The sequence below is a fragment of the Desmodus rotundus genome, chromosome 6 (assembly GCF_022682495.2).
Source record: "Desmodus rotundus isolate HL8 chromosome 6, HLdesRot8A.1, whole genome shotgun sequence".
NCBI classification, from domain to species: Eukaryota; Metazoa; Chordata; class Mammalia; order Chiroptera; family Phyllostomidae; genus Desmodus; species Desmodus rotundus.
The window spans coordinates 93,978,813-93,993,303 of NC_071392.1; the positions used below are offsets into that span (position 1 = coordinate 93,978,813).

At 63.8% G+C, this 14,491-nt stretch overlaps 1 protein-coding gene across 1 annotated transcript; it reads left to right on the forward strand.

Annotated features, from left to right (window-relative positions):
* The first annotated feature begins 5,939 nt into the window (after nt 1-5,939).
* On the forward strand, nt 5,940-14,161 carry EEF1A2 (eukaryotic translation elongation factor 1 alpha 2). The gene is made up of 8 exons (XM_024559464.3): nt 5,940-6,148; nt 7,416-7,635; nt 9,320-9,499; nt 9,911-10,207; nt 11,450-11,600; nt 12,091-12,347; nt 13,051-13,285; nt 13,756-14,161. Exons 2-8 carry the CDS (start codon nt 7,492-7,494, stop codon nt 13,881-13,883), a joined length of 1,392 nt encoding a protein of 463 aa, XP_024415232.3. The 5' UTR covers nt 5,940-6,148; nt 7,416-7,491; the 3' UTR covers nt 13,884-14,161.
* The last annotated feature ends 330 nt before the right edge of the window (nt 14,162-14,491 follow it).

Here is a 14,491-nt window from a genome sequence, read left to right on the forward strand (position 1 = left end):
CTGGGTAGTTTTCTTCCCCCATGGTTGGGAGGGTCTCGGGAAGCCTGCGGGGTCTTCAGGGGGCTGCTGCCAGAAGACTCCACAACCCCCATGGGGCTCTCCACATCTTCAATACCCTCAGGAAGCCCTCCAGAATTCCTGGGCCTCTGCCCAAGTTCTCACTGATCAGTCCAGGAAAGCAGGGCCCCAAGGGGGTGGTGTGGCACCTTCCTGAGGGTACTTCTGGGAGACCAGATGGGACAGGGAAGGGGTTGGCACCTGGGCTGGAGGCTCTCAGGGGTGGCTCACACCTGGTAGCTTGAGCTGTTGTGGTTCCCCACATTGTTAGCCACTGGTACTTGGGGGCAAGGCCAGAGTCTGCCAAAGCTCCCAGGGCCCCTTGAACTGCCCCCCGAGAAGGGAGAACGGGGTCAGGGTTAGCTCCACACCAGGAGCACAGCAGCCTCACCCCGTACCGTCACCCTCGGAAGACCCGTCCCCGGTGGCAGCCACCGCCCAGCTCTCAAGCACAAGCTGGAGCTGCTGAAGGTAATGTCACCATTTGAGAAAAAATGCCACTCCTGAGTCATAGTTAATAAATGCCTGCTATGCGGGAGGCACTTTGTGTGGCCACATGGGATGTCCTGGGGGAGCAGCAGCCGTAACTGCTGCCCTCTGGTCACCTGATCTGTGAGGTGGGGATTGCAATGCTTAGACTAGTACCTAGCATGTAGTAGGTGCACAGTGAAAGTTAGGTACAGTTGTTGTTTACAGCACTTTTCATTACTGGAAACAATGCCATCTGTTTACTTGTTGGTGAAGCAGAATCTCCAGGAACAGTGATAGTATCTGCTCTGCCCTCCGCGGCTGAGGCAGAGCCGGCCACGCAGAGGGTACCACATGGCTGTGTCTGGCGAGGGGTGAATTATGTAACGAAAGGTAGTGCAGGCTCTCAGCATGAAGGGCTGAGGAAGCTGGCAAAATCTCTCCTCAGACGCAAGTGCTGGAACTGGGAAAAGCCGTCCAAAGCAACCACCGGCACTCTGGCATTCAATCCCAGGCACACAACAAAGCGAAAAGTGTCTGTTCATCAAAAATACTAAACTTCAGGATAAAGTGCCACATTCCTCAGCATGAGAGAGCAGGCGTCTCTCAGCTGGCAGGAGAACATGCTCACTGATACCAGCGCCAAGGTGACCTGCTGCTGGCGTGTTCGGAGGGGGCTTGGAAGCCACCGTGGCAGGAACACCCCAGTGAGTGACGGCGAGGGATGGAGAAAGCTGTGACCAGTCTCAGCCAAGGAGGGAGTGAGAGAACGTCTCAGGCCTACTGGACAGCATCGGGGGGCACCTCGCGCAGGGGCGGCCAGCACCGCCTGGGTGGAGAAAGGCCGAGCCCTGCCCCAGGACCGGGCCAGGCGAGGCTCCCCTGGTCACAGGCTGCATGGCGGTCTGGCGTCTCGGAACCCACACAACCGCTAACTGAAGAATGACAGCGAGATGCAAGGTCAGCACCCAGAAACCAGTCACATTTCTGCACACTCGCAATCTACACGGAGAAGCAGACATTTCTAAAAACACTGTTTATAACAGCTACTCTGCCCACGAAACACTCAGGTACACACCCAAGCACACACGTATGGAACTCGCATGCCCCCAAATGAAAAGCTAACGAAAGAGATCAAAGAAGGCCTTTGCAAAGGAAGACCCAGCACAGCAAGGATGCCCCTTCCCTCCAAATGGATGTCTGGGTTTAGTGCAATTCCAGAGAACATCCCAGCAAGCGTTTTGAAGATACAGACGAGTAGATCCTAAAATCAATGTGTGGAAGGAAGGACAAATGAACTATAACAACTAAAGCTTTCCTGAAATATAAGAATACAGTTGATTAAAAAACACTAACCAAGTGTTGATGTTCAGAGGCTGAGGACAAGATCTCCCTCAGGGCCCTGTCCTCCCCCCACCCCCCAACGATGTCCAGCCTCCTGGGTCTTGTTGACTCCCTGTGTCTGCTTATCCCAGAGATGCTGGCCGGCGGCGAGGTCTCTTGCTCCTGAGGCAGGAGGCTCCCAGCAGCCCTGCTGTGCTGGGAGGTGCGAACATGGCTCTCAGTCGCTAAAGAGCTTCTGGCTCCCAAGGGCAATTCTGCCCAGGGACGCCCCCTTGAACTTGAGGTTGGGGAGGCTGGCTGAGCACGGTGGCCTCCCCCATCAGCCACTCAGGGCAGGGGCTCAGGAGGGTGGCTCTGCTTTTGGTCAGCCCCCCAGGGGACCTGGATCCCTGGTGGTGGGCGGGGGGGGGGGGGGGGGTGGAGAAGCCTGGCTGCTGCTGCTTCCTGCTGCTGCTCTGTCTCTATGACCACTGCAGGGGCTGCCCCTGCCTGCCTCCCAGTCTGCAGTAGGCAGAATGATGTGCCCCCTCCCCCAGAAGCAGGTGGGAGTACAGGGCAGAGGCCAAGCTCTACTGTGGGTGCCCGCTGCACGCAGGTGCCACCCCAGCTCCTGGGAGGTGAGGGCTTGGGGGGCGGAGCCTGTGGAGAAGCCTGAGCCTTCACCATGGCAACGGCTCCCTCCTGCCCTCTGCAGGTATCAGTGGGCCCCAGTTAGCTCTGGTGGCCCAAGAGCCCCAGGGAGGGGAGGTGGTGCAGGCCGGGCTGCCCTCCTCCACCCTGAGGGGCTGTGTCCCCCTCTCTGGGCCTCCCTGGCAGACTCAGGGGGGCCTCGTGCCCTCCTAGACACAGGGTTTGGTGGGGTGGCTTGTTTGGGGGCCTGGATTGTTCTGCGAATCATGCCGTCTCCCCTTTCACTTGGCTGGCTGGTGGGCCCTGGGAATCTAGACTGTCCCCCTACTCTGGCCCCTGCCCCCCACTTTCTTGCCCTTCTCTGATTTAGGGGCCATGACCTTGCTTTTCTGGGGGAAGCTCCGTAGCCAAGAGTTCTGTGTGCCTAGGAGACCACTTAATTTGCCCCTTGTGGGTGCTGGGCCCAGAGAGCTGGGTGGGGGGATGCTTGTCGCCAAAGGGCCTGCTGCCCAAGTGGACTGGGAGACAGACTGACTCCGCAGGCACGGGACAGTGCACACCAATGCCCTGGGGTCAGAGGGCAGCCCACGGCCCGAGGCCAGGGCTCGGGGTCAGTCTGAGACAGCCTGAGGCCGCAGACCCGCTGAGCCACGCCCCGGCCCTGCCCAGTCTCCTCCCCTGTGGCCGTCATCTGGCCAGCGCCCCCTGCCGGCCTGGTCCCCGCTGGATGGCGCACGCACAGGTGGTTTTTTATGCCGCCGCAGGTTATTCTTAACCAGCAGTGACGTCACCGGCAGCCAATGGGAGGCGGCTTTATTTCCAGGGCCGACAGCTTGAGAGCGGTTCATTTTAGCAGAATCTTCTTTCCCAGGTTCCAGCCCCAGCCACCCAAGAGGGGGCTGCCTGTGTCTCCCCAAGCTGCTCACAGGCTGGGCCTGGGGCCCAAGAAAGGGGGCGGGGCCTGTACCCCTTCCTCCTGCCCCTCTGAAAGCCTTGCTGTGAGGCAGCACCAGCTAAAGCACCCCCTCCAGCTGCTGTGGGGCCCACTGCCACCAGGGCCTCAGACGTGGGAGAAGGGGCAAAGAGGGACGGGGCAGCTCCGGTGGGACCTGGGCAGCCTTTTGGCTCAGACCTCCCAAGCTGGCCGCAAACTCTGCCCTCCTGGCTCTGTGACCTTGGGCACTGCCTGTGCTCAGCTGGCTCTCCATCCATGGGTCTCGGGGAGCCCGGCCCGGCACTCGGTGAACTAGCGAGGCTCGGTGACTGGCCGTTTCGTAGGTCATGCACGGTGCGGTGTTGCTGAGTATTTAGTCGTCATTCTGTACTGCCCGGGAGTGAGTGGTCAGCTAGGACAATTCACTTGGTCGTTCCCTGGGGCTGGGCGGACACGGCTGCGGTCACTAGGCACCGCTCGATGGCTTGCAGCTGTTCAGCACTGTCGCTGTGTTAGAATTGACCACCCAGCCACTGATGTCACAGTCCGAGTGGCCCGAGTACCTCCGGGTGGCTGAGTCGCCTGGGCTCCTGGACCCCGCAGGGCTGCCTGGCGGTGGGTGGAGGGCGGGAGTCGGAGGCCCTTTGAAGAAACCACCTCACACACCTCCCTAGGGTCAGCACACAGGGCCTTCAGGAGGACGCTGCCTCCCAGCAGGAGCAGCCAGTGCTCTGGGCAGCGTGGCCTTTAGCACAGCACAGCCCCAGCACGGGTTCCCCAGGGCGATTTGGCTCCCACTCGCTGACAGCTGTGGGGGAGCCCAGGCAGGAAAGCATCGGAATGGTGGGGCTCAGCCCACTGTGCAAGGGTGCCTGATAAATACCCTCCGAGGCTGCAGGCAGTGCAGGGATCTGGTTGCTGGGGCTCTCTCAGGGGAAGTTGGGGTGGCTGGCCCGGGGACCCTGGCCACCTGCCCTCTTTCTGGCTCATCCCAACCTCGGCCAATCCCAGCGTCTCCCAAATCCCGAATAACCTTCAGGCAGGAGGGGACACATTAAATATAGCGACCAGCTGGGCGGGGTGGGGCGGGTCTCGCTTTCACGCCTGGCGTTTATTTTTACTTCCTGGCTCCTGTTCGAGGGTATTAGCAGCGCTGGGAAGTGCCCCGTCATCTGCCTGGCCTGTGGGTCTGAGGGTGGGGCAGACCCCGGGAGAGCCGGAGCCTGGGCCCCACCTTCCCTGAGAGACCTTCCCACAGGTCTGGGAGATGCACTTGGCCTCCCTTCACTTCCTGACCCACTGGGGGCTCCCCACAGCACCCCCACCAGCAGAAGGGGCTGGGCGCTTGGCCTCTGCTCTCACTCACTCCACACACATTTCTTGCCCCACCTTCTCCTGGACCCTGCATCACAAAGATGAGAGTGACGTGGGTGTCCCCCAGGCCCAGATGGGTGTGGGCCGGCCACAGGGTCATGGGGTGAAGGGTGAGCTGGCCTGACAGGGCGAAGGTCCCAGGATGCCTCAGGTCTCCACACAGCACAGGGCTGCCCCATTCCCCTCTTTGAAACCCATTTTGGCCATAACCCTGGTCTGCCCAGTGCCCTCAGGGATCCCCCACTTCCCTCAGAAGGGGGCAGCCTGTGGCTTGGCACTCGGACCCCCAGAACAAGGGAGGTCAAGGGGCCACAGCCCAGGACTCCAGGAGCTGGCCGCTGTGTCGGCAGACTCTGTGTCCCTGGTGAGCCCCGCCCAAGTGCAAACAGCGGGGTGGCCCTTTAAGATACTGGGGGACGGTGTTCTGGGGACACACTTCAGTGTCCCTGCACTGAGGGGGGCCCAGAGTGGAAAATGCTTCTCTCCAGGTGCCTCCAAGGGAGGATGGTTTGAGCAGATCTGCTGGTGGAACCTCAGTCCACCTGGCTGAGCTGAGGGGACCCTGGAGGCCACCGTTCCCGGGCCACACCTCGGGGCCTGCTGGGCTGAGCCCAGGTGGCAGGCCAGTGGGTTGGGGGGCTTGCCAACAAGAAGATAGCGTCACACCAGGAGGGCCTGTGCCCCTGGGCATATGCTGGAGATGCCTCAAAACCACACAGGGCTAGGCCTGACCCCAGGAGGCTCAGGGCAGGCCAGCAGCTGGGACCACCCCCTCGGGCTGTCCCTCAACCCCGGGGGGGCTGACCTGCTCCTCTGCCCAGCGTCCCTGCACCCTGTCCCTGTGGGCCCCATCCCTGGGAACCTCCTTTTGTGTGTGAAGTGTCTTTCTGCCTTGTCCTTTTTCCACCTCTCTCTCTCTGCGTGCGCTCGAACCCGGCGTCTTCATGTGTTCTCTGTCTCCAGCTGTGGGTCTCTCCGGGCGCTTGTCTCCCTCTCGGCCCCTCCCTCCCTCCCTCTCCCTGCCCCCAGCTCTCCACCCCCCGCCGCCTCCGCCTGTTTTTCCCTGCGCTCCCCACGAGTGTGTCTCGTCCCTGAGCCTTTGTAGCTCGCTCCCTCTCCGCATCCCGCTCCCGCGTCGCCGTCGCGCCCGCGCGCGCCCGCGGTCCCTGTCCCCCTGCGTCCCTCTCCTCCCCGCCTCCGGCCCCGCCCGCCGGTACCGCATTGCCGTACTGCAGGGGCGCAGCGCACTGCGCCCGCTCCGTCAATAGGTGGACCCCTCCTGCAGAGATAAAACCGTCGCGCCGGCGCCGCCAGCCCCTCTGGCTGAGACCTCGGCTCCGGGTAAGGACGCTCGGTCCCCGAGTGCCCGCCCCCGCCCCCAGCGTTCCGTAGAGGGTCCCCTCGCCCGGGTACCGGTCCTGGGGGCAGAGAGGCGCTGGGCCCCGCGCCTGGGGAAGAAGCTGCGCTGCTCGCTGCGGGGACCGGCCGCCCACCCGCGCGCCGGGCCCCAACACCGCGGCTCGGTCCCCACGGGCGGCCGGGGGTGGGGGCTCCTCGGTGGCGTTTGTTTACACAGCGGCAGCAGCCGGTCTCCTGGGCGGTGGCGATCGCCCAGCTACCGTGACCTTGGGGCCGCCCGGGGCCCTGCGGGTTTGGGGCAGGGTCGTCGGTCAGTGCTGTGGGCTCGTGGGGGTAGGGCCCCTGGGGCAGGATGGGGGAGGGGGAGGCGGGGAGACCTGGGGGCCCTGGTGAGCAGCGCTCCCTTGCCCCTGCGGAGTCCACCTGGTGTCCACATCCCAGTGTCCCTGTTGGTGCTGCGTTCCCTCCCCCAGACGTCCCCTCTTGGGCTGCCTAGGAGTCTCCATTGACCTCCAGGATGGGGCAGGGGCTGACTCTGGGCCCTGACCAGAGGGAAAGGGGAGGGGTGTGCCCCCACCCCACCAGGCTGAGGGCAGCCCCTGGGCCGTATTCTCCCTCCGGTGGGCAGAACAGGGACCCCCACCCCCCTTGCCCAGATCAGGGAGGAGGGCAGGCTATTCTGGGCCCCTGATCTGGGCACCGCGTCGTGCTGCCGGAGCTCTGGGCCAGCCTGTGTCCCCTGGTGCCTGCCAGGCAGGGATGAGAGGAAGATGGCGCCGTCCCTGCTCCAGGAGGGGCGTGGGGAGCTCCGACCATCCTCCCCGGGCAGCTCTGCGCTGGGGGTGGATGACGCGGGGGGCAGTGTGCAGACCAGGCCTCTGGGTGAGGGAGCGGCCTCCGGAACAGGGTGCCGGAGAGCTGGGCAGGGTGACTCATCACCAGGCTCCTGACAGGTCACGGGGTTCGCCCGGTCTGTGTTTCTCTGTGTCCCCACATGGGGGTTAAACTCTTTCATGGAGGGGGGGCTCTCTGGACCTAGATATCAACCGCAGATTGGGCTGCTTGGGTCTGCTGGGTCAGGCACAGGCTGGGGGGCTCTTTCCTGCCTACCGGACCGGGGCACTTGGCTCGGCCTCGGGTGTTTGGTCTGTGGGCAGAGATGTGCTGTCTGTCCGGGCAGGGCTGCGTCTCGGCTGGGCTGCCCTTGAAGGCTCTCTGTCACCTGTACCCCCATACCGTGACCCCACAGACTCACTGCTCAGCCTCCCCCACCCCGAGCCAGAACACCCCAGGTCGTGCGGCCCCCTCACCACAGCCCGGGCGCCATGGGCAAGGAGAAGACCCACATCAACATTGTGGTCATCGGCCATGTGGACTCAGGCAAGTCCACCACGACAGGCCACCTCATCTATAAGTGCGGGGGCATCGACAAAAGGACCATCGAGAAGTTTGAGAAGGAGGCTGCCGAGGTGAGCCTGGGGTGGGGGCTGGGGCCTCTGCCCACGACCCATGGGCGGTGTGAGGATGGACATGAGGACAGGCTCCCACTCAGAGGCTGGGCTTGCCTTCCCTGGCCCCGTGTGGCTTGGCTTGTCTTCTCCAGAGCCAGCGGGGCCTGAGCCCTACGGCACCCCATGTGGGAGTGGTGTGGGGGGAGCAGAGGCGGCTGCTCCCCGAGGATGTGCTTGGGCAGGGAGGCTGACGGCCTGTGGATTTGGCCCCGAGGGAGGGGAGGCCCGGGAGCGGCATGTCCACCCCGCCCACCAAGCTCTGGATCACTTTGCCGCCCTAGACTCAAGAGCCCGGAGTCTGTCTTTCGCGCCCCCCAGGGCTGGGTTCCCATGTCCCCAGCGCTGAGGTCCAGGGCCGGAGGTGGCACTGCCCTCCCTTGTTCCGAGGCTGGGCCAGGACTCAGGGTGTCTATTAATAGCTGATTGATGGGCATGCAGCCCATCAGCTCCATTTTCCCGGGCAAGGCTGGGCAAGGCTGCTTCTCCAGAGTATCACCCTTTGGTGGTGGTGGGGCGGAGGCTTGGTTGCTGGTAATGAGAGGGACCCAGTGGGATGTGTTCCTGTGTGTTGCAGCTGCTCTTTGGCCACTGTGGGTGGGAAGTGGCTATGCAGTGGGGGTCTGTTCTCTGTACCCCTTACCCCCACCCCTGAGCTCTGTGAGAAGTCCCCCGTCTGCCTGGATGACTGGGTGCCTGGGGCCAGGGCCTGGGAGGAGACGTTTCTGGCCTCAGGGTGGGGTGGGGGTGCTCTGAGCTACCTCCCTCCATGCCTGGGCCCCAAAGCTGTGCCACTCCTCCCTGGCGGTCTGGAGTGGGAGGCAGGGTGCTGAGGTGAATCCAGGGCTCTGGGTCAGGTCTCCTGGGCCCTGTTGGGTGGTCCCTCCTGGCTGCACAGCCTCCGGGGAGGGCCCCATCTGCACTCAGCCCTGGAAAGGAGCTGTGTACCCTTCCCATCAGCCGGGCGATGACGGAAGCTGCTGCCCTAACAGCAGCCTGGCTCTGGCCTGGGGTCTCGCTCAGATCAGGGCACAGGTGTTTGCAGAGAGCGTCTGCCTACCTCCCCCCCCCCCCCCCCCCCCCCCCCCCCCCCGCCTCAGGTGGGGCGGGAAGGGAGGAGGAGCTCGGAGCCTGGTCAGCGGTGGAAAGAGCTGGAAAGCCAGGCCCTTCCTTGCAACCTCATCTGACTTCTTTTTTTCCCTTAAAAAGAAATCAAAGACGGGGTTTTGGTTTGGCAGCCTGAAACCCAGGGTTGTTGTCGGCCTCTGGCTGAGGCAGGGATGTGGGGGGGCCCTGCTTTAGATAAAGGGGAGCCCCCAGCCAGGGGAGGGGTTTGGCAGCGGCTTCTCTCCCGGAGCTGGTCCCAGGCCCTTGCGCCACCTACTGGTGGATGCCTGAGTTGTGCCCATTGAGGCGGTGGGAGGCTTGACCAGCGGAGCTGGGATGGCCTGGCCTGGGCAGGGCAGGGTTGAGGGTTCCCTGGTTCCAGAGCTGGGTCCAGAGTCCCAGGGTCCCAGAGGGGAGCGAGAGGGGCTGGGACCTGCTTCCTGCATCTCTGCTGTGACACGCTGCTCCACGGCCCTGGTACCTGCTGGCCAGGCTGGCCATCCCGGGTCCTGCCCTGAGCCACGCCCCACCCCTCCAGATGGGCAAGGGCTCCTTCAAGTACGCCTGGGTGCTGGACAAGCTGAAGGCTGAGCGGGAGCGTGGCATCACCATCGACATCTCCCTCTGGAAGTTCGAGACCACCAAGTACTACATCACCATCATCGACGCTCCGGGCCACCGCGACTTCATCAAAAACATGATCACTGGCACGTCCCAGGTGGGTGACCCTGGGGCCCTGGTGGCCAGGGAGGCAGGGTCACTGGAGGCATCAGGGGGCAGCCGGGTCTCCCCAGCTTCCTCGTCAGGGCACGAGACCCTGCCTCTGCGACCACATGCCCCACCGGGTGTAGAATTGCCCAAAGAGATGCCGATAACATGTCCCAGCACCTCAGCCAGGCGAGGGTGCAGGGAAGGACAGCCACTGTCGGTGCCACCTTTGCAGTCAGACAAATCAGGGGCCGGGATGAGGGCAGACAGACAGACAGACAGACAGTGGAGGGGCCCCCACCGCCGCCCCTCAGGTCGGGATTCCCGGGTTCCAGCCCCTGGTGGCCACCAGGCCGCTGTCTGTAGCCAGGAGGCCTGGACCCCAGGTGGGTCAGAGCTCACCCTGTGGGGCCTGGGGCAGGCGGACTGCGCAGTGCTGATCGTGGCGGCGGGAGTGGGTGAGTTCGAGGCGGGCATCTCCAAGAATGGGCAGACTCGGGAGCACGCACTGCTGGCCTACACGCTGGGCGTGAAGCAGCTCATCGTGGGCGTCAACAAGATGGACTCCACGGAGCCCGCCTACAGCGAGAAGCGCTATGACGAGATCGTCAAGGAGGTCAGCGCCTACATCAAGAAGATCGGCTACAACCCGGCCACTGTGCCCTTTGTGCCAATCTCGGGCTGGCATGGCGACAACATGCTGGAGCCCTCGCCCAACGTGAGTGCCTGCGGGGGCGGGGGCTGCTCGGACCCTCCCTGGGGGCCCGGACCACCCATCTCAGGTTGGGGTGGGCCAGGGTGGGGCGCAGGTCAGAGGGCCTGTGCCCAGGCTCCCCTCAGCCCTCCCAGTCTCCCTTAACCTGTGCCAGCGTGGGAACCAGCCCCCGTGGGTGTCCTTGGGGTCCACACGGGGCTGGCAGAGGCTTCTGTAGCCCCTTGTCTGGCTAGCACACCACCAGGTCAACGCTGCAGGGACAGCAGCCGCCAGGCCATGCACTGTGCTGTGGCAGGATCACTTTTCGTGTCCTGCAGGCTCCTCTGGGAGCCTGGAGCCGGCCAGGCTCTGGGAGGGCCGAGTGCCGGCTCTCCACTGGTCACTGGGGCAGCTTGCGGCCCAGGTAGCTGGTGTCCAGGAACTGTGACGTGGCAGGAGGTGATGGGTGGGCCCTGATTTTGTTTGTAGAACCCAAGACCTAGTACCTACACGTTGTCAGGCCAGAGGGGACCCTGGCCCATAAGGGTGGCCGCTCACTCTGGCCAACACTGGCCACTACGGGCAGCGGGCCAGGTGGGGCTCTCAGGAGAGCCCTGTGGCTGGGCTGCAGCTGGAGGGCGCCCCATCTGGATGGGCTGCGAGTGTGCTCGCTGTGGGCTGCACGTTTCCTCATGGGGTCTCATGCAGTGCTGGGGAGCTGACTGCAGCCTCCGCCCTCCCGGGGGGCTGGCAGGACACCACCCTGTGTTCCCCATGTTCCCCGTGCCTGACCTGCTGTTGACCTGGGCTGTCAAGGACATGGTCCCTGGGAATGGGCATGGGGCAGGGTGCTGCAGGCCCTTGCCCCTGGTGTCCATCTGGGGCTGGCGGGCCGGGGGCTTGGTGCCAGGAGGGTGCTGGGTATGCTGTCAGGAGAGGCCCTGGTGGGGGGGTGCTGACACACCTAGAGATGTTGGGCACAGTGGTCTCTGGGGAGGAGGCTGGACCCCGTGCCCCTGTCCTGGCCAGGTCAGCCCTCATCTGGTCTGGTCCAAGGTGGTGGCCCTGCAGCCTTGTCTCCCTGTCCAGCGTCTCTGCGATGCTGGGGGTGTAGGCTGGGAGGGGGCCAGCTGTTTAGGGCCTCAGTGGGCCTTTAGGCAGTGGGACCCCTCAGGTCCAGCACCTGCACCAGGATCCCCGGATGGGGCTTGGGGTGAGGGGGCCGGGGCGGGCTGTCTCTATGGGCACCTGCTTCCTCCGGCCCAGATGCCGTGGTTCAAGGGCTGGAAAGTGGAGCGTAAGGAAGGGAACGCCAGCGGCGTGTCCCTGCTGGAGGCCCTGGACACCATCCTGCCCCCCACGCGCCCCACGGACAAGCCCCTGCGCCTGCCCCTGCAGGATGTGTACAAGATTGGTGGTAAGCGAGGGCGTAGGGCTCCCCTGCTGGTCCACTGCGGGCCCCAAGCCCACATCGGCCAGCTCTGCACCTCAGACCCCGTCCTGAGACCCTACTGTGGGGGAGACCAGACACCTGCCAGGGCAGCCACGCAGTGTGAGCAGACCCATGAGGGGTGTGGTGGCACACTCGCCGGGGCCAGCAGCATGGAAGGGTCTTCCAGGAGGGGTCTCCCAGAGCGAGGCCCACAGTACCTTCTCCAGGGACAGCTGCCACCAGCAGGCAGGCCAGGGCTCCCTAGTCCAGATGGCCCTCTTCTTGCCCCCGACCCTCCCTGCCCTAGAGGTTCTGGAAACTCTCTTGTTAAGTCTCTTCCTTTCCTGGGGAATCAGGGGAGGCCCCACTTCTGTGTCAACCTCTCACATGTCTGCCTTGCCTGGGGTCTCCCTGTCCCTTCCCTCCCTCTACTCGGCCATGCCCCACCCCTCACCGCCCCCTCCTCTGGGCCCAGGCATTGGCACCGTGCCTGTGGGCCGAGTGGAGACGGGCATCCTGCGGCCCGGCATGGTGGTGACCTTTGCGCCTGTGAACATCACCACGGAGGTGAAGTCAGTGGAGATGCACCACGAGGCGCTGAGCGAGGCCCTGCCCGGAGACAACGTCGGCTTCAACGTGAAGAATGTGTCGGTCAAGGACATCCGCCGAGGCAACGTGTGTGGGGACAGCAAGTCCGACCCACCCCAGGAGGCTGCCCAGTTCACCTCCCAGGTGGGTGGCCGTGTGGTGGCCACTGGGGCCCACTCCTGAAGGGGTGGTAACCGGCTGTGAAGTAAGTGGCTGCCTGGAGCCAGCTGAGCGCCAGATGCCCTGTGGCCTGGCGCTGGGGAGAGTTCAGACCCTCACTTACACGTGTGGCCCGGAGGCCTGGGGAGGGGCACACAGGGCTGAGCATCCCCACTTAGGGTGGATGCGGGGTGGGCCCAGGCCTGCCACTCAGGGTCCCACCGAGTCCCACTTGGGTCCTGAAAATGTGCTTATCAATTTATTGCTGGAGACGTCACTGTAATTCCTCCACTTGCCACATTTTCACTGCACCCTCTTTGACCCCCTCTTCACATGAGGAAGGCTTTAAAAGTTGGCGTTATAGATAGGTAACTGAAATATAAAAATTGAAGTTCTACTTGGTCATCCACCTGCCTTAGTTCTGGCCAAGGTTGACAGTACCAGTGGCCCACTGGCCCTTTCAAACTGTGCACCTGTCTGTTCATGGTCTCTTGTGGTTTGTTTATTGCTGTTTATTTCAAATGCTTAGTGAGGCCCTCAGGGTCCAGTCTGGAGGGGGGTTGTCTCATAGCTGGACCTCCCTCCTTGGTGAGCACTCTGGGCCCCAGGGACCTGACAGGTGAGCTCTAGCCCCTCCCTGCTTTGGTGCCCGCCTGTCACTGATGGCCTCATGTCACTCTGCCCACAGGTCATCATTCTGAACCACCCTGGGCAGATCAGCGCTGGCTACTCACCGGTCATCGACTGCCACACGGCCCACATTGCCTGCAAGTTTGCTGAGCTGAAGGAGAAGATAGACCGGCGCTCTGGCAAGAAGCTGGAGGATAACCCCAAGTCCCTGAAGTCGGGTGATGCGGCCATCGTGGAGATGGTCCCGGGGAAGCCCATGTGTGTGGAGAGCTTCTCCCAGTACCCGCCTCTTGGTGAGTGGGGTGTGAGAGGCCCAGCCCACAGGCAGCTGATCCAGGCAGAAGGTGCCACTGTGGGGGAGGGGGCCTCTAGTTTTCTGCTTGCTTAGCACTTAGTAGGAGACCCAGGGCCTAGTCTCAGGTGGCCCCACCAGGGAGGCCTGGGATAGTGTTTCCCTTGGCAGATGAAGGTCCTTAAGTGGCTCACCCAAGGCCCACAGCTAGTCTAGTGGTGGAATTGGGACTGACTGCCGATATCCAGTGGGCTGCCCCACAGATGCCATAGGATAACCCAATGATTATGCGGGAGCTGAGCGCCCAGCGCGAGGTTCCTTGGCCCGCGGACCGGGGGACCCGGGGACCCGGGGACCAGGGGACCAGGGGACCAGGGAGGATGCTGCAGCGTGAGTGCGCATGCGCGCTGCATCCCGACGGGCAGGGCGGGGCCTGGGAGCTCCGCCCACCCTCACGCTTCCTCCCTACAGGCCGCTTTGCTGTGCGTGACATGCGGCAGACGGTGGCCGTGGGAGTCATCAAGAACGTGGAGAAGAAGAGCGGCGGCGCCGGCAAAGTCACCAAGTCAGCGCAGAAGGCGCAGAAGGCGGGCAAGTGAAGCGCGGGCGCCCGCGGCGCTACCCTCAGCGTTGGCGCCGCGCCCCGACCCCCGCCCCGGCCCCGGCCCCGACCCCGCCCCTGCCCCGGCGCCCAGCTCCCCCGCCCGGCGCATGTCTGCACCTCCGCTTGTCAGAGGCTCTCCGTCAGCGACTGGATGCTCGCCATCAAGGTCCAGTGGAAGTTCTTCAAAAGGAAAAGCGCCCCTGCCGCCCCGGCTTCCGCCTGCAGCCTCCGCCACGCTCAGTGCCCGTTTTACCAATAAACTGAGCGACCCCAGAGCGTGTGCGCCTGCTGCTGGGTCGGGTGGGGGCTGTGCGCCTGGCCGAAGGGCGCCCTGCGCCTTCTGCAAGCCCCTTCCCTCCTGGTGCCCGTCCGCATCCGTCACCCCCACCTGATGGCCATGTGTCCTCCTGCGCTGCCCACTGTGGGCGGTGGGGCCGGGCTGCGGCGAGTGTTCCAGGCCAGGAGGCCGGATCCCAAGTCCAGCCCATTGGGCTTGCCATGAGGGGGCATCCAGTACAGAGACTGGGTCACTTGAGATCTGCAGGTAGTGGGGGTGATGGTGTATGTTTTGGCATCTCTGAGAACTGGATGAGCGCTGTGGGC

Excerpts from the sequence above, each read along its gene's own strand:
- EEF1A2 (XM_024559464.3), top strand. The coding sequence starts at position 7,492 with ATGGGCAAGGAGAAGACCCACATCAACATTGTGGTCATCGGCCATGTG. Across the intron at positions 7,636-9,319 it reads TTGAGAAGGAGGCTGCCGAG|ATGGGCAAGGGCTCCTTCAA; the intron begins GTGAGCCTGGGG and ends CCACCCCTCCAG. Across the intron at positions 9,500-9,910 it reads TGATCACTGGCACGTCCCAG|GCGGACTGCGCAGTGCTGAT; the intron begins GTGGGTGACCCT and ends GGCCTGGGGCAG.